The 19,554-nt window shown below is 32.8% G+C and overlaps 1 protein-coding gene across 1 annotated transcript; it reads right to left on the reverse strand.

Annotated features, from left to right (window-relative positions):
- Positions 1-1,595: 1,595 nt before the first annotated feature.
- LOC100162127 (histone acetyltransferase p300) lies at positions 1,596-12,121 on the reverse strand. The gene is made up of 3 exons (XM_003242184.4): positions 11,418-12,121; positions 9,108-9,193; positions 1,596-8,117 (listed from the first exon to the last, which is right to left on the reverse strand). Exon 3 carries the CDS (start codon positions 7,804-7,806, stop codon positions 1,651-1,653), a length of 6,156 nt encoding a protein of 2,051 aa, XP_003242232.1. The 5' UTR covers positions 7,807-8,117; positions 9,108-9,193; positions 11,418-12,121; the 3' UTR covers positions 1,596-1,650.
- Between the last annotated feature and the right edge of the window lie 7,433 nt (positions 12,122-19,554).

Genomic DNA, 19,554 nt, shown 5'->3' on the forward strand with positions numbered 1-19,554 from the left:
CCTGTTGAGCACTCTTTAAAATGCGAATTTCGAAAAATCCTTTTTTAGTGCGCCTATACATAGTAATAAGTACATTTACTGAAAATGTCATATCCATAGCTTCAGCAGTTCCGGCTAGGCGATGATGAATCACCCAGGACAAGTCTTTTTATATATACAGATTTTAAATCGCCACAATTCAGTTTTCAATTGTTTTGACATTTGACATGTCCAATTGCATGGTAAATCACGAGAAAAGTAATTATTTAATTTGATTCCTCTAAATAAGTACTTTCGCAGAACGTTTCCTATGATATCTATTTTAGCGTGGACTAATGAGTTATATATGCTCCTATTAACTATACAGGTTTTATAAATAATTAAGTATTGTACAAAAACTGCTCAATTTTAAAATACTTATTCATGCAACTTTTTTTAATATGCAACCGGTAAAAATTATTTGAAAAGTAATTCAAATTCACTTTTCTTAAGTATTCTTTACCATACTGAATATTTATAGTATTTCAAAAACCTGTACAATGTATATAATACATACCAACATTTCATGTTCATGTTTATATTTTTCATCATATTTAAAAAAAATAATTTCCCAGTGGTGTTTCAAATAACTTATCTGGTAAATTATGCTGAATTTGCGAAAACAGCCCACCGACACTCGAATCCTTTTAATAATAACACCATTGACGCTCATTCATTACATATGAACATTTTAAGTGTCACATTGAGTTATATGTTTGGCAGGTGAAATGAAAACAATAAGGATTAAAATCAATTTGTATAATAATTGTCTTACTTTATGGTTTCAATTTATTTACAAAGTCAATAATATATGTATATGTTTTTCTTTTCATTATTATGCAACTATGTATAACATATTTATATCAATTTCTTACATTTATTTATTACAGTATCGATTCTAAATTAATAAACATTATATGCAGTCTGACTAAGCAGACACATTACGTACATAAATAAATATATACCTATATATTTATAATTTTTATTTGGACACAAATGTCCCTCAATGTCTTTAAATGTATAACTTACATTATATAATATAATAAAAAAAAACTTAAGTTACATTATTTAAAGACTAAGGACAAACAAGAAGCCTTACACGGCTATCTTATAAAAGCTGTTAAGAATTAAATTATTATGTGTATAAAAAAAATTGAATAAATAAGTTGGATAAGACCATCTAGTTGTCAACTCCCCATTTTATAAATTATATAATATATCCCTTAAAAATAATATTTCTATATAATAATAATAATAATAATAATAATAATAATTATAATAATATAATAACAGAATGTCTAGGAGTAAAAAATTGTAAATAAAATATTACACATTAATATTATTATTATTCCTGTACAGAAGGAAAAATCAACAAATATTATTTTACTAAAGTAGGAAATTATAAATGATCTTATGGTTAAATGTTAAGGAGGACATCCTTAATTACATTTCTCTAACTAAATAACAACAACGAATAGCAAAACAAATATACACAAGTCATATAAGTCAACACGGCCGGTTAAATTCCTATACAAAATTATTATTTTGTACTTTAAGCTGCCATATTTACATTCATAAATGTACACAACAGAAACAATACCAATAAATTAAATAAGCTCAAAAATGTTCACTTTATAGGTGCATTCGGTTTTGCATATTTGATTGAGGCTGGTTAGGACCCTGCGGTCCTGGCTGTGGTTGCCCTTGCATCTGTTGAGGATACATTGGAGGAGCGATTGCACCGCCCTGTTGCTGTTGCTGTTGTTGGAACATTTGCCTTTGTCGTTGGTTCCTAATGAATTGGGCCAACAGCTGTGGGTTGCTCCTCAGAATCTCTCTTAGGCGTTGTTGCTGTTCAGGTGGACTGTCAGTGTTGGTGCGCAGTGCATTTAGTAACTGTTGTAAAGATTGGTTAGGTACTTGTTGATTAGGGTTTTGTTGGTAACCTTGAGGTCTGGAGGTCATAACTTGTTGCTGTTGAAGCATTGGATTTTGTGGGTTATTGAGTATCATTTGTTGTTGAGGTTGAATGTTCATTTGTCTTTGCTGCTGCTGTTGAACTTGTTGTTGCTGCTGCTGTTGTTGCTGCTGCTGTTGCTGCTGCTGTTGTTGTTGTTGTTGTTGTTGTTGTTGTTGTTGTTGTTGTTGTTGTTGCTGTTGTTGCTGCTGCATCATCATTTGATTGTAATTAGGTTCAGTAACCCATTGATTGACTTGTTGTGGAACAGGGGGAGCGATCTGCATATGTGGTCGTTGCATCTGTTGTTGAGGACCACCTTTTCCATATCCCACGTTATCATGTTGTCGTGCCGCTTCTTCTTGTACTTGCTTAACTACTTGTAAAACATTGGCAGGCGGTGTTTGTTTCCCTGGGACCATAACTGGCCCTTTATGAGGTATCATTTTAGTTTGATTAGACATATGTTGTGTTGCTACAACAGGAGTGGTATTTTCCGTCCCTAAAGTACCAGTATTCATAATAGCCATACGTCTTCTTAATAGCTGTGCTTGTTGCAGTCTTTGTTGAAGTTGTTGCTGTTTGATCTTGTGTTTCATATTTGGACAGAACAACACTGGACACTTAGCTTCAGTACAATACTTAGCATGATGAAAGCAAAGTGCAATATATTGTTTACAAATCGGACAGTTGCCATTAGATTTGACTTTACATAGTTTAACATGTTGTACCACCCTTTTCATACGTTGACAACTTGCCAAGCGACAATTTGCATCCCTACATTGGCAAGCATGTACAAGTGATAATATACACCGGCGGATAGATAATTTTCTAGCTTCTTGAGGATCTGCTTGTTTTTGGTCACCAGGAGATGATCCGTCATCCAAATCAAGACCCAATTTCTCCATGGTATGTGGATGTTTTTCTTTATCGTAACAGGTAATACATAAATCAAAATCATCGCAAACAGTGCAGTGGTATCTGGTTTCCACATGTGATTTACAACTATTACATGTGTAAACAAATTTATCTTGTCCTTGATTATGGAGTTCATACAACATTGCCATTGAAGAAAACTTTGCTCTCCTAAGTGATGAAAATTCATAGTGTTTTTCTCGAGCCATGGTCAAAAATGCATCTCTACCGTCCATTAAATCACAGCTGATTAAAGGATCTGGATCTTGTATTGCTCCTAACGCTGCAGCCGACTGTACACTATGCAATCTAATTACAAAAAACACTTCTTTATGTTTATCCATATTGTCAAAAATTTTAGCAGAAAGATCACTGCTAGTTTGAGGTAACATAGTTTTCTTTGAACTGCTCTTTCTCTGGCTGGACTTAGATTTGTTTGATTTTTTGGACTTTTGCATACCTTTTTTCTTTCCGTCAGGGCCAATTTCAACTTCATCACTTACACACATTTCAACAGATTCTTCAGCCTCGGCTAGTTTACGCTTCTGTTCTTCTTCTTGGTCAAGTTCTTTAATGCTATCTTCTAAAGCATTTGGCCAAAAATCGCCTTCAAAGTAAGGTAATTCTGCTGCTGAACTTAATTTATCCTCAATAGCTTGCTTTAAAATATCTTTATAGTCCAGAATTATGCGTTCAATTATACCCTTATCTAGCATTTTCTTATACCATTCTTGTAATCGTTTTGGTTTTGGTATTTTTTGTTCAGGTGGATGACAATGAAATATGTAATCGTCACCTTCAGATGGAGGGCATGCCCAAATGTGAGCCATAGTATATCCTAATTGTTTTACATAATCAAGGTAACCCAATAATATTTCATGATAAACATACGTTCTGTACTGTTTGGGCCTGAAAAAGTTGACAGAATCTAAATATGCAATATAAACTCTTCTTGTATTGGGTGACGGAGCTTCAGATCCATATTCTTGGACATGCATACCAAAGAAGCAAACATCAGTTCCATCAATTTCTTCAAATGCATAAAGTGCTTTTGCCCTGTAAGGAAATTCGCCTATCATCTCTCCATTATCAACAAAGCGACTACGCATCCCAGGTTTTACTTCAACTATTTTATCTGAACTAGACACTACACGTATAGCAACTTCACCAGCGCCTGCTTCTTTTTTCTTAAGGAAATTGTTCACTCTTGTTTCAATGTACGTACCTAATTTTGTTATAGCCAATTTTTTAGCATTGAATTTATGATCTTTTCGTTTTTCACCGCGCTTCTTCAAACAGTTATCACAAACATATCCTAGTGGATTAATATTCTCGTTGTGCAGCACACATATTTGATGGAGTTTTCTTCCACAATGAGTACATAATATGAATGGTTCCAATTCTAGATGATCATTTTTCATTTCCATAAATTGTTCTTTTTTAATTACTTGTTGGGCTTGTGTAGGGTCTTCGCCCAATGTTACAGCATCACCAGGTATATCATTAAAGCATTTAACACAATAAATATATCTATTTTCAAAACTGAAGTATTTAGCATCCCTTGGAATAGTACACAATTGTTTTCCAAAACAACAAAGTACTTGCGGATTGAATGTATACTTACGACCACAGCAATAACCAAGACTTCTCATAACAGGATAAATTTCTTGTTCAAAAACTTCTGAAAGTTTTGTACATGATTTATATACTTTTGTAGACTTCTTATTGTAATGCCAAGCATTTTCAAACATTAACCAAACATCATCAACATAACTCCAAGGGTCAGAAAATTGACCAGTATTCAATTTTTCTCGAATTGTTGATAAATCCATTGGCTTTTTTATGATTATGAAATAGTCGGGTATATTAAGTGCTTGAGGATCAACAGGCTGTTTAAAAGGATCTGATTCAGGTTCTTGTTTGTATAATTTTTCAAGAGTAGGCATTAAGGCTTGTCTAAGTTCATCAGGCCTAAATACACATTTCTTTATGGCTGTTTTACTGTCCGATGTAGTTGGCTCAAATGGTTTAATATCTGTAGTGATGTTTGGTTTAGGACTCATAGGTTCATCTTTAATTTTAACTTCCATTTTCTTTGAACTTGAACCATTATCGTCGCGTTCTTGTTTAATTTCAGATTTCACAGATGCCGACGGTGTTTCAGAATTCATTTTACCTTTTCCATAAGCACCTTTTCCATCATTACTATCATCATACTCATCTTTTACTTCCCCTTTAACATCCTTGGGAGAGTCATCTTGTGCTAAAGCAGAAGCAATAGCATTCATCTGACTCGAATGACTAATTGATGATGGTTCTGATCTAGGATAGCCTTTACCCATACTATTGGGCATCATTGATGGTACACTTGTAGTTGATGGCACAGTATTATTCGCTATCAAACTTGGTCCATTAACCATTTTTTCCATATTCATTTGATTAAGTCTATTTGGTTGTAACATTTGATTGTTCAAGTGTTGTTGTTGTTGAACTTGCTGTTGTACTTGTTGTTGTTGCTGTTGCACTTGTTGTTGCTGTTGAACTTGTTGTTGTAAATGTATTTGTTGTGGCATTTGATTCATTGATTGATTTGGAAATTGAGGTTGAGCGAACGAAGCTTGAGATATGTTTGACATCATAGGTGAGTTAGATGGGAACTGACTAGTGTTGATTGGACTTGGGACAGGTGGCTGGGTCAAACCAAAAGTAGTTGGGGGTAAATTTGGATTTGGACTTGGTCCAGGTACAGGTGAAGTGATTGGAAAATGTACCCTGTCTGACATTTGTGTTTTCATTAGACCAGATGTTGTTACTACTTGTTGTTGTGGCAAATTTTGCTGATTGGGTTGAATTGAAGTATGATGTAAAGGTTGTTGCTGCTGTGGTTGTGATGGTTGCTGCTGAGTAGGCAATCCTTGTGTAGACGCAGTTGGGAAGCATTGTGCATTGATATTATTAGTCGGTTGCTGAGTTCCCAATTGCTGCTGTTGCATTTGTTGTTGTTCTTTTCGCTTTTGCATTTTTTCTTCCAACTCTTTTTGTATTTTATAAAATGTTTGGGCTAACCTATGATAATATTCTGACCTAGAGTTCGCAACATTGTACATATCACCTTCTACTTTTCTAGCATAAGCCACTAAATTATTCATACGTTTATCAAGCATTGCTTTAGGATCATATGTTGGGAAAATTGCTTGAACTAATTTATGCACTAAATGATTTCTTAGTTCAGGTGTAATAGACTCATGCCATTCCTTACTTTCAATGTGATTTCCTGGTATTGATTGACTCGGTTGTGCTTGATTGTTCATCTGAGTAGTCATTGTATCAGTACTAGTTGTCATTATGAAAGAATTAGGAATATTTGTCGCAGATTGTTGAATGCTAGATGGAACTGGAACAGTTGTGTTCGAAGCAGACTGCAGCATTTCATTTACAGAACTTGTACTGGGATCTGCACTCATTGTAGTTGTTACCTGGGGTTGTGAATGTGGGACTAATACGCGTGTATTTTGATTAGGTGTCAGCACATTGTTATTAGGAGGATGTGGCATTTGAGATTGCAAAGCCGTTCGTATACCAACATTGTTAGGGACTCCCTGTACTTGGTTCACTTGATTATTTACAGTGCTATAACAATTCATATCGTTCATTCCAGTAGTATTTTGAGTAGTGTTATTTGCTAAAGCATTGCGATTATTTGATGCTTTTAATGGTTGGCAAATAGGACAATCTGGTCTAGTACATTGTTTCCAATGTGATATTATTTGTCTAGATGACGAACAGTGAGCTACATTACAATTTCGACCAGCTAAGCAATTGGTCATATGAGCTAAGACTCCTTTCATTGTATTACAATGTTGCAAACGACATTGTCTCACTTCGCCATTAGCTTGATTATCTCGTCTCTGACATTGATGTGCATGTAATAATAGCACAAGCTGTTGGGTTATCATTTTTCGTTTTTCTGGATTTGCTTGACTACGGTCAGAGGGAACTCCTTGAGGTGGTACAACTACATTTTGATTGACCATATTAACTTGCTGTGGTCCAAGACGTACATTTGCTTGAGACTGAGGAGGAACCGGAGTATCTACTAACATTCCATTAGTGTTGGCATTAAATCTCGGTACTGGTTGTCGTACAATACCAATTGGTTGTTGTTGGACAACATTAATTTGTTGATTATTTTGGTTGTATGCATTGAAATTATTCACTGGACTCATTGCACCCATTGGAGCTTGTAACCTATGAGAATTAATTGGCAAACTATGAAGTTGATGAGGAGTCTGGTTGCGAATTTGTTGTGGATGATGCATGGCTATGTTCCGTAACATCATAGGTCCGTTTTGTTGTTGCTGGGGTATGCCATGATGAGGATTGTGCATTGAATTACTAACCAAATTGTTTCCCATCATAATATTTACATTTGCTACATTTATTCCACTAACACTATTTTGTAATTGATTGGAATTAATGCCTGCATTTCCCATATTTACAACCATCGGTTCTCCAGTTTTACTAACTAAAACATTTGGTGATGGCATGTTTGGATTAATTGGTTTATTCATAGACATTCCAGTCGCTGACACGAGATGTTTAGTACCCATAAAATGGTGAGCTAACTGATGTTGACTGACTACTAATCGTTGTTGAATATTAGGTTGTTGAAGTTGTTGAGGATTATTTTGCTGAACAATCATACCATTTTGCAATGGTAATTGAGGACCAAGATTTGGCTTGATATCAGGTTGCTGGTTCCAAGACGTAGTGCTAATAAGCTCATCAGGGAGATCATTCTCGAGATCAAACATCTCATTGCTAGAATAGACACCAGATGAGTCAGAAGACCCTTGAAATGGATCTTCCAACTTTGGCCTCTTGTTCGGAGGGCTATCCACCAATAGGTCTGACATATTTAGTTTAAGAATTTAAAAACAGAAAAGACCTAGTAAAAAGTTACTAGTATCAATAATCACATATTAAAAATTGCACAATGACCTAAACCTATTTTACAATGTCAAATTCTTAAAAACTCAAATTGAGAAACAAAATAGTTAAACATAGTTAAGTCACATAATTAAGCAGTATGTGATATCACCATACAGTAATATGGGCCATGTTATGCTAAGTCGGAGGCTGATTATTGAAGATTTCATTTGTAGGTCTCTATTTTCAGCTCGATTCTTGCATGTTAAAATTCTTTGTGACTGATAAATGGTTCAACCTAATAAATAAATATGTTTATTAATAATTAATACATCTTAAAGGTATACATAGGTATTAGATTTGTGATTAAAATATAAAAATAAACAAACAAACAAAAATATATAGAATATGAGCAAGAGGTTAGCAATCATTAGCATTATGTCATAATACCTACCTATCTACTTTAATTCAATAACTTAGGTTTCCTCCTAATACGTTTTATCATATAAATACTGAACATTGAAAAGTTTGTATTTACTTATGTATTTACTCTGTATTAGATAAATTGTTGAAAAAAAAACTCTTGTCAGAAAAAAATTTAGTTAAGAATTAGGTAAAACAATTTAATTTAGTATTCACTATCGGCCATTGGGTTTAACATTTATAATAATTGTGTCTATTAAATTTATATTTAAAGGTATTTATAGAATTGTATACTATTTGAGAATAATTACTAACTTTATGTAACTCTATTACACTTTTGATTTAATATCTGGTCTAACTTTGCGCTGAATAATAATAATATAACAAATTCAGTTTTTTATTAAAATAAAATATAAGGTTAGCCAATCATCTTATTTTAAACATTTAAATCATAAATATAATGCAGTTAAAAATAAAAAATATTAAATATAAATGTTTAACCAATATAAAAATATATTAATACATATTTGGAAACATATTACAAACTTAAATTTTTTTTTTTGATCACAAATTTGTTTTTGGGTTTAAAATAATTTATGATATTTAAAACTTTTAAATTAATAAAAACCCAGGTATATTTAATATTATTAGTAGACATAATATACTGTATATGTAATATGTAGTTTTAAATAATGTTGATCATAAATAATATGATGATCATGGAAATTCTTATAATATATACATTTAAAGAAATGTAGCTATTTAACAAACATAAAGAGACATCTTAATATTTAATATTGCTTAAATTTTTATTAAGAAATATATACCATTAAAAATACGTAAAAAAAAAACCTTAATTACTTACAATAATTAATATTTGAAGCTGGGTGGTGAATTCAAGTCATAAGATGAGTTTCGTGTGTAACATGGGCAGCCATAAGCAAAACCGACCTAAAAATAGTAATTTGTCTTAATAATAATATTATTAAATCAGTGATATAAAATAACAGGTAAATTAGGTAATTTATTAATTTAAAAATTATTAATAGTAAAAACGTTGTATCTCAAAATAATTTATTTGTAAATTTTAGTTGAAAAATTTATGTTTTTAATACAAGTAAAACAAAAATTTTTTTTGAAAAAATGTCTTAAGATATAACCATTTTTAAAAACCTAGGTAATCAAAACTCAAATGAAAATTGTGACAAAAAAATAATTTTGAAATCAATTATAATATTGATTAATTTAAATTGATTTAAAGAACACAATTGAAATGTAAAATGATTAAACTCACCTGTAATTTGTGCATAAGTGTAAAACGGGGAGGGGGAAGAGTTAACTAGAATTTTTTAGCCGCCTGTCCCGTAATTTTCTTTTAGTTAGTTGTATATAATCCCACTAAAAAATGTATTGCCCTACCCCTATAAAATTGTGCACAAATGTACGCAAAATGTATAGTATTTAACAATATAATACCCAATGTTTTAACTTTTAGATTACATTAAGTACCTAAATGATTGTATTAGGATTTAGGGTTGTAATCAATTTTAATTTTTAACACAATTTAGAAAAGTTATAGTGTTTATGGCTGTATAATATTTTTTAATCACTGTAGGTATTTATCATTTATAAGACAAGTAATATATAAGAATACTAACACAAAAATGCATGTGATAACATACAGTTAAAGAAAAATAAACTATGAATACAAATTATACCTAATAAGGCTTTGTAATCAATGAAAATAGTTTAAATATTTGTATATATATATACACCTATGTGTGAGTGTCAACCCACATTTAGATTTTAGGCAGTTGAAAATATCCTCAATATTCTATTTTTTTTATGAAGTTGAATTATTTTTGTATAGGTACCTACCTACATCAAATTAATCCATTTTATAGGTAGGTATGTTCATTTCAATTTAAATTTGTAGCTATTATATAAATAGATATAAATACTTTCTTTATAAGAATTTTTTATATAAGGTAAAACTAACAACTAGTTAATATGATTGTAAAACAATTGGCCCAATTGCATTAAAAGCCATTAATAATTAAAATACTGTTAAATATTTTTAAATGTAGGTACAAAAATACTACAAATACAAATTTAAATAACATAAATAACCTATTAATTAAAAACTTTAAGACAACTTAAATTCATCATACTTAACAATTAATACAAAATTATTATACCTACATCTCATGCCAAACTGTCATGATTTTTAAATGGATTAATTTGTAGCAAACAGTTATCAAGAATTATAGTATACACAAAAACCTATGTGCATGAACATTCATTGTTGTTATTATTGTTTATATTAATATAGGTAGGTATACTGATCTAAATGTTTGTATTATTATCTAATCAAAGTTTTCTTTATACTTATTTAAATCATCTTATTATAAATGATTTATTTAAAATAAATTAATCATAGATCTATTATCATTAAATACATAATTTTTTTTAGTTGATTAACGATCGGGAATAATTATTACAGTAAGCAATTGCTTTATAAAGAAAAGGGTAAAAAATTAAATGTTTTGGATGTGAAAATGAATTGTAGCATTTTAGTATCATCATAAACAATTTAATTACTTCTAACATCAACAATTTTTGTGGAACGAGATAGAAAATTTCAAGTTATCAAAAGTAAAATTTAAGCGCGAATTGTTCTTAAAGGATATTTTTTTACGAAAAGGGGTTAAAATTATCTACAATCACCGAAAAATTGAAGAAACCAGGGGACGATGAACACTATCAAAGTGGAGTGATAGTAGGAAAAAGGAGAAAAATGGCAAAAATCGGTGCAAAACGATCGTAAAAGGTTGTTTGGACGATCATGACAGTGTAAAAACAGTCGAATCAAGCAAAGGGGGCCCAATTGCTGGGGTCTAGGGACCGCAGGGGTACGGTTTGTACGTTGATAATTGATTTTGGGGGCGCCGCGGCAAAAGTGATAAATGCCAGTGGGGACCGCGAAAAACGGTCGGGCCCTGTAAAATTAGGAAGGAAAATGTTGAAAACGAGCAGGGAAATCCGTAAGCGGCGGTGGTAAAATCGCCGTTGCAAATGGCTCGAAGGAAAAAAAAATTTCGGTACGCAATGTAAACACGGGCCGTCGACGAGATAGTTAAAAGTAGGCTGTCGCAGCCGCTGACCGTGTACTCACCGTGTCCGAAATTGACGTGATCCGAGCCGATGATTGCGGCCGATAAGGGCCGTTCCTGGGCACTTCGGTGGACCGTCTGAAAGCGTTCCTGGACACGTTGCGCGGTACGCCAACGATCTGCGACGGTTCGATGCGGTAAACGCGACGGATTAACAGCGAATTCGGACACTGGAAATATATTTTTCGACAACAAAACTAGATGTAAATAAAGCACTCACGGGACGTGATAGACATACGGGGAACGGGGGCAGCCATCGGCAGTCGGGTCAACGATTGTTTGGAGCGCTCAACTATCGATAGTTGCGCTGTGCTGTCACCGTTTATGCGAAAACGGCCGGCAAACGCGTCAAACGTCCGGAATTACTGAAATTCGTCCGACGGATGGTTTTACGCTATTTTTTGTAAAAAATTTATACCGAAACGCATAAAAAACAAAATTTTCGCTGACAATTTTATCAAGAATTTTGGTTCTTTATCGACGTATTGCCATCAGTGTGACCGGCGTCCGGGGAACTCACGGTCCAAGGTCAGCCGTGTCCGGTGTTGCCAACGCGATTGTCGTCATCGCTGCGGTCCGCGGCTGCCAATGTAACGAGCGCGCCAGCGCAAAACCCAGCAACAACAACAATAATAATAATAATAATAATAATCGCGACGCGTACTATTCTGTGTGTGTGCTGCGTACGTACCCCGCGCGCCCGTCGTAACTGTAACGCCGACACGCCGTGCGTACACTGTACCCAGTGTACTCGACGTGTGTACTGCGTACAACGTTACGCTCGCGTTGCGCAGAGGCGGCCGTCGTCGACGTGACGTCTCGACGCGGGTGGCTCTCGTACGCGCACGCACCGGACATTAGTCGAGCGAGTGAACGACATTGCAGCAGCGGCGGCTGTGATAGCTACAATTTAGCGGCCAAAGCACCCCCCCCCCTTCCCCATTAGCGTTTTAGTCTTAAGATTATCGCTGCATCGGGACTCGCGACTCTAATAATAATATAATTGTAACTTGTAATCTATAATACCAATTATATATATCATGTGAGTATGTGACCACTAATACACGCACGTGTGTGATGTGACATCGACACAGCCGCGTGTACATTTATTTTCCCGCGGAGAGGAGAATATCTTTCCCCCACACCCGTGCCCAATGACTGCTTAGGAGTTAGGACCAGGCCCCTCTCCCAATGCGACTTTCGAAAGTCTTCCTTGATATAGCTGACAGACGAATAATAATATTGTAATATTTTATTTTGGACGTAAAAATATTTATATAACTAAAGACCTGTTCAGATAAAATATTCATTAATATTACACATTTTAATACTATTTCGGCGTAATAATTTCGTCTTCAGGTGATCGATGACGAGGCAGCGGTCAGTCTGTTCTGTTTTCTGTTATCTATATAGTATAGGTATTATGTCCGATACTCTGATGTCGCCCGTTCATGGATTTTAATTGTCGCCGTCGTTACAATCGCGGAAACCGCCAAGAATATCGTATATTCCTATTATTATTATTATTACTTCGTCCTCCGTTGGCGGGCGGGCGTGCTCGCGATTACTCCGCGGCCTCCTCAACGGCGTGGTGGCCAATGCGCGCGCCCGTAATTATATACATAATATTATATTATTTACTAATATTATTATTATCGTTCGTCGTGTCACTATGCGCACGGCGCACCGCAAACGTTCTGTATAATATTATACTCGTACGCCAGCGGGTACGATGTTATTATTATTATTGTATCGGCGTAGAATATTATATTATACGTGTGGTAGGTACGTAAGTACGTTGTAGGTGCTCTACGCAAGCGTTTCGATCGGCGTCCCGACTCCCGAGTCTCCCTCCCCGACAACACGCACACCCACACGCCCGCGCGTCACTGTATAATAATAACGATAATATCATATGATATGTATGTACGTGCACGTAGGTATATTGCATTGTTATATTGTGAGACCGTATATTGTATGATATTATATTATTATGTACATCAACTACACAGTGGCAAAATTCGCGATACCGCTAAAACATATATATAATATATATTATAGGGTGTATTGTGTATAGTTTTATATACTATAGTTTTTATGTCTATGTTGGGCATATTATACCGTATTTTGTATATCAGAGGTATGTGGAGTTCTTAACAATTTTGCACAAAACATTATTTTAAAACCACAGCTGATATATACATTAAAAATATTATATTATTAATTATTATAATATTATGTTTATACATGTCATATCATGTACAATGTACCACACAATATGCACTCTGTATATGACTGCATGCATAAAATTGTTATGTGCGATTATGCGTGGCGCGGGATATCCTGACGGTTTTCTCCCAAATATCGGCTAATATCTACGAGTATTAAAATATTATACCCGACCAAAATAACGTAAATAAAGATTTACAAAGTACAAACACCACGAAGACAGAATAGCTTTATATTATATTTTATTAGTAGAACGTTTTGTTGCCTAAATCATTGTAATACTGTTTTTGAAACAAAGCTCCCACAAATATTTGTTGCCCCCCAAAAAGCGCCACTCCAAAGCTCCAAGCTGCACGAAATTATTAATTATTGGTGAGGCTGTCTTGGCCCAGCTCCATTTTCCGATCAAATATATGTACCTCCCCAGCATGGTATTTTCGTGGACATTCGTTTTTTCCAGTCCCCGGTTTCCACGGCTCACGACAGTATAACCTTTATAGGCACCAACTATCGCGGGGCCCTCCACACCACCACCCACCGAATGCAGATACGAGACATCAAGTATAATGTAAATGTATATAATATATAAGGTAGGAACCTATAATTAAGAAAAAGTGCTAAGTTATACGTATTTTATTGCTTTTTATTGCACACGCCACACATATAATATATAATATTATAATACAACATTACAACGTTTAAAAAAACATTTTAATCGTTATCAATGTGTTATAATATATTATAAATATTTTATATAATTTTCGTGTGCGTCACTTTGAATATAATACTATTTTAATTACTGTTTTCGTGTTATCAGTTAATGCGTTTTTAAACTAATCGCTATTGGCAACAAAATGCTTTCATTATATTATAATATTATATTTTTATACACATGCATACTATTATGGTGCATAAGCGGCAAGTAGATGCAGTAAAATATGTTTTTATTATAGTATTACACCTACATTTAAACGCTAATAAGTTTAAATAAATATAAAATAATATCGTATATATATGTTAAATTCTGTCTATTTTTCTGTATACCTAATCTGTAGAAATATTAAGTGGAAATATCAAATTATAATTTATAATTTCACTAACATGCGAAGAAATCAACTTGTCATTAAAATATATTTTTTTAACATTCATTATAGTGAAATAGGTACTTACTGTTAAACCTATGTACTAGAAATTAGAACTAATATTAATCACCGAATACATAGATTTTAATTTAATCTGTTCTGACAGTTTGTTGTTTAATCAACTACAAAATGTAACACATTATTAAGCATGTAACACGTCTTGCTCCATGCATCACTTTTGTCATTCATAAAATTCGATCTTACTAATTTACTAAGAAAGTACAAAAAAAACTTAGCGTTTACTATTATTAATTATTATAAAATCCCATCATATTAGGTATTTCGAGAACAACTCGTACTCCATAGATTTCAACTAACCACTAATGCACTATTCAACAAACATTTGATTAGTTGGAAATCATCTTCTAAAATGAGTTCCGACTTCCGATACGTATTTATTAAAATTTTAAACTACATAATATAAAATATTATATAAAACGATAAATATTAATTATAAAGATTGAATTTAAATATTTTGACCATTTACAAATTATTGTCTGTGGTGCTATCTAGTGGTTATTATTAAGTACATTGAATTGATAATATTATTTGTGATAAATCCCCTCACAATTCTCTATATTTAGATTTAAATCTAAATATATAACCTAGTAGATTTCAATTTCTAAGCATCCCTCAACATTTGGCCAATTAATTTGCACCATAATTTATCTATTTACATGTACAATACAAATAATAATTAAATTAAAAACGTTCATTAGTGTACTTTGTAAAAATAACTGTGAGAAATTAAGCACTCTGTTGATTTCTGGCTGAAGTACACTGATTTAAACAGAAAAAATGAGGTGATTTTTAATCAACTCAGAAATTGGTCACACGAAACACACACAGGGATGGTCCCTGGATCCATCCCTGCAGACGACAATACGATACTATTAATATTTATTATTTATTATATGATAAAGTTAACTAAATTTATCATCTAATAATTACCTTATATAAACTGTTAAATTGAAGTTCAAAATCAAAGCATTTTTACTGATCCAAAGGACGATAACGATAATTTTGGAATTTTGGAATTTATGCAAATAAAAAATGTAAACATGAATAAAATAATAGGTATATATCTAGCTTAATGCCTAATTTACCCTAATATAGCACAATATTCTCCCACGGGAAGTTTCTATTTTATTTCTTTGCTGAAAGATAATATTTAGTATCATATGCCATTATGAATAATGTATTAACCCAATATTTTCTTAAAAAGCCACAATCACTTGTTTCTTGTAGCCATGTTTTTAGATGAGACAATTAAAAGATAATATTTGTATTAATTTATAAAAAATTTGTCTGACACTTTACTGTAGAAATAATGTTCAAACTTCTATTTTAATAATGCAGGTTCCTTGTAAAAAATTAAATTTAGTATTCCGGGAGTTAAAAGTCAAAATTGTACAGAAAAAAATTCGGGAAATACCTACAATGAAACAATTTGGTTAAAATTTCTATGCCAAACCAGTTTTTCACCAAACAGGTTTTTTTGTCTAAACTCAAAAATCAATATCAAATTACTAAGACTAGAAATTTTCTCGAAATATTCGAATATGCATTTACTAGATATGAAATAATTTTTTTAAATATTCCGGCTCTGTTTATTCTACATATAGGCATACATTTTCAACTTTTTTTAGATTTTTTTTATTCATGTTATTTTGAGCGATTAATAATTATTAACAATACACTGACTCATTAATAGTCATTATAGTTCGAAATTTTTTTTAAAATGATGTAATGCTATTATATTATGAGTCACTTTAGTAATATTGTATAATAAATAATTATTAATCACCCACCCATCCAGTGAAGTATTTACGGGAGGGGGGTCCCTGGGCCCGGACCCCCCACCATTGGCCCCATACAGGGGTGGATAGGTAGTATTTTTGTTACAGGGAAATATTTAAAGGGGCCCCCAAACTGAAAAAAAAATTTGGTCGTTTCGCTCGCATTAGATATTCAATCTAACACTTTTACCTATAAATAAAATGTTTAGTTTGGTGGGATGCTGGGGAAACGGCATCTGAGAAAAATGCTTTTTTCGATTGTAAGGGATTTCTGAAAAATATCGCGTAAGGTTAGAAAGAAGTTCCGTACTAAATATCTGCATAGAAGTTTCACACAAATAAATAGTTTTGGAAATAAGGGGGGGGGGGGGGGTTGGAGAAACGTTTCTATAGTCCTCCACACAAATTCTCGTATAACTTCGAAAAAAATTGTACGAATTGAGAGTCTTATTACCGTACAAATTTGTAAAATTCCGTACTAAATATCAGTAAAAAAAAAATTGCAAAAACACAATATTGGGTGATAGGTGGGGGGGGGAGTTGGGTTAGGTTAGGACAGGGAAATATACGAGGATATTTCGGTCTTCGTATTACTATTTGGTGAATATTTTATTCTGCAAAAAAACCATGTATAGACCCTAGTAGGCCCCCAACATAAACATAGACGGGGGCCCACAGGGAAAATCCATTTTTCCCTATGGGCCTATCCACCCTTGGCCCCATAAATACCTATCTAAGCATCTAATATTTATATATATATATATATTAATATATCCTGTAACGGAGCTCCCCACTTAAATGTGTTTTGAAAATTAGATGGACCCTCTCCCTGAAAAATTCCTTAATACGCCACTGCACCCACCTACCCAATTTTGTATGTGTTGCTAAAGCAACACACGGATCATAGGATAGCCGCTACTGCTAGTTAGTACTTTGGAGTTCAAAAGTTAAAAATGCACAGTACTTTTCAAAATAATTAGGAAAACAGTATAGTTACTTATTATAAACTGAGTATAGTCTTATTTAGTACACGCTTTTCATATCCGTAGTGCAGTAATGCACACTTTCAATTTCGGACTACACAATTTGTGTCTGTACCTCCCTCAGGTACGGCCTTGGGAGGGGGCGGAGGTGAACCCCTCAAACGCCCCATGTATATGTGGTTACTAAGTATGGTAATAAACATAAATATTAAATAATAAATACATATTAAAAATTAAAATGTTCCTCTTTTGGATTCTGACCAGAATAAGGGAGGTTGCTGTATAGTGGTGTAAATGTGTAGGTATTGGTGTTGTATCGGTAACGATCGTAGTTAGTTTTCAGGTGTATGCCGTATGGTAACAATACATGCTTTATTTTTTCCACGTATCATAGCCAGGAAAGATAATAAGAGTAAAAACAATCAAAATATTTATGTAACATAATAACATAGATACTTTATACATAGCGTCAGACTAATTCGTAAAAGTTCTAACTCCAAAAATGCATTTTTTTTTTTTATGACTATTTCAAATAAAATGTATGATAATGCATCGTTTAATAGCATGCTGCCTCAAAAATAATAGTTTATTTTATTATTAAATAATTAAATAATATTAATTATGTATTAATTATTATATTTTAATAAAATTGTAAAAAATTACACCGTATAAAAGTCCTATATCCAATTTTTTTTTTTTTTTTTATGAAGAAATAGTTCTAAGTCCTGTTACAAGAGTGTAACTGATGTTTTGGGGTTTTTTGTTAAAAATAATATTAACAAACCCATCAAATACATTTAAAAAATACATTTATTTTAAGTATTCTTATTTTTGAATCAATAACACGTTTTTTGTCCCTCCTGAAAAATAGACAATATGGAGATAGAACTTCTACGAATTAGTCTGACGATAGATTAGAATCAGAAAGTATATTGAAAATTATAATAAAAATACTTATTTAAATTGTTAATATACATTCTTTCCAAGTGAACCATCCAAAATTATTATTACAGATTAAAAATAATCATGCACTGTACGTCTGTACTTAATTTTAGATTTATTTGCTAAGCGATAAAACCTCCTATCTGAAACTATAAATATAAACCTATACGTATAAACTATAAGTATACTGACGTGTTTAACTCAATAACATGACTATCGCTTTTAAAATGATTTATATGAATCATGAATGTAAATACATATAATAATAATTGTATTGCATTGTTGTTGTAAAAATTACAATCGAACATTTTTCTGGGCCCCTTTTTTCTGAGGCCCTGGCGCTCTGTGCTATTCTTATCCCCCCCCCTTACTGACTATGTCTGTAGGGTTAAGCTGTAATTTGTAATACAGCATTAAGTAACTATATCAACAAACTGAACAAACTGTAGGGACTAGTGAATAGGTACTGAGGTAGGTATGTAGCTACTAGCTACTACCTACTATATTAGAATATTATGAATTTATGAATTAGGTATGTTGTTTTTAATTTAAGTCCAAAATAGTTAACTACTAATTAATTCAAAGGGGCTAGGCAAATTTGGTCCGTGATAATTTTGATACATTGCGGAAAGCGGTAAGTTGAGTCTCAGGTAACTAAAAAGTAGTAGGTAATTTGGGTCCCAGCTATAGAAACCCACTTTTCGGCCCGATCATTATTGTAGTACCCGTAAGTTGAACTTTTGTATTTTTTTTTTTTTTAAGTTGTAAGGTAAATTTGATATAGAATTATAATAGAGGTGGGGGGGGCGTAGTCCCCCATGACTCTGTGCAAATTAAATAGGTGGGTCGTGTGTGCTGCAACTGACATTTTCTTGTCTCACTGACGAAAAAGTTCGCGCCGCCACTGGGTACTAGAGCTAGGGACACATTAGTAGGTATCCACTTGCCTATTGATATGAATCACAAAATAATATAATTATAATTAGTATAGTATAAAATATAAATACTATAACTGTTAATCATATAAATTATGAACAAAGATAA

Source organism: Acyrthosiphon pisum, chromosome A1 (assembly GCF_005508785.2).
Source record: "Acyrthosiphon pisum isolate AL4f chromosome A1, pea_aphid_22Mar2018_4r6ur, whole genome shotgun sequence".
NCBI classification, from domain to species: Eukaryota; Metazoa; Arthropoda; class Insecta; order Hemiptera; family Aphididae; genus Acyrthosiphon; species Acyrthosiphon pisum.

Bases quoted from the DNA above. Each gene is read 5' to 3' on its own strand.
- LOC100162127 (XM_003242184.4), bottom strand. From the start codon at position 7,806: ATGTCAGACCTATTGGTGGATAGCCCTCCGAACAAGAGGCCAAAGTTG.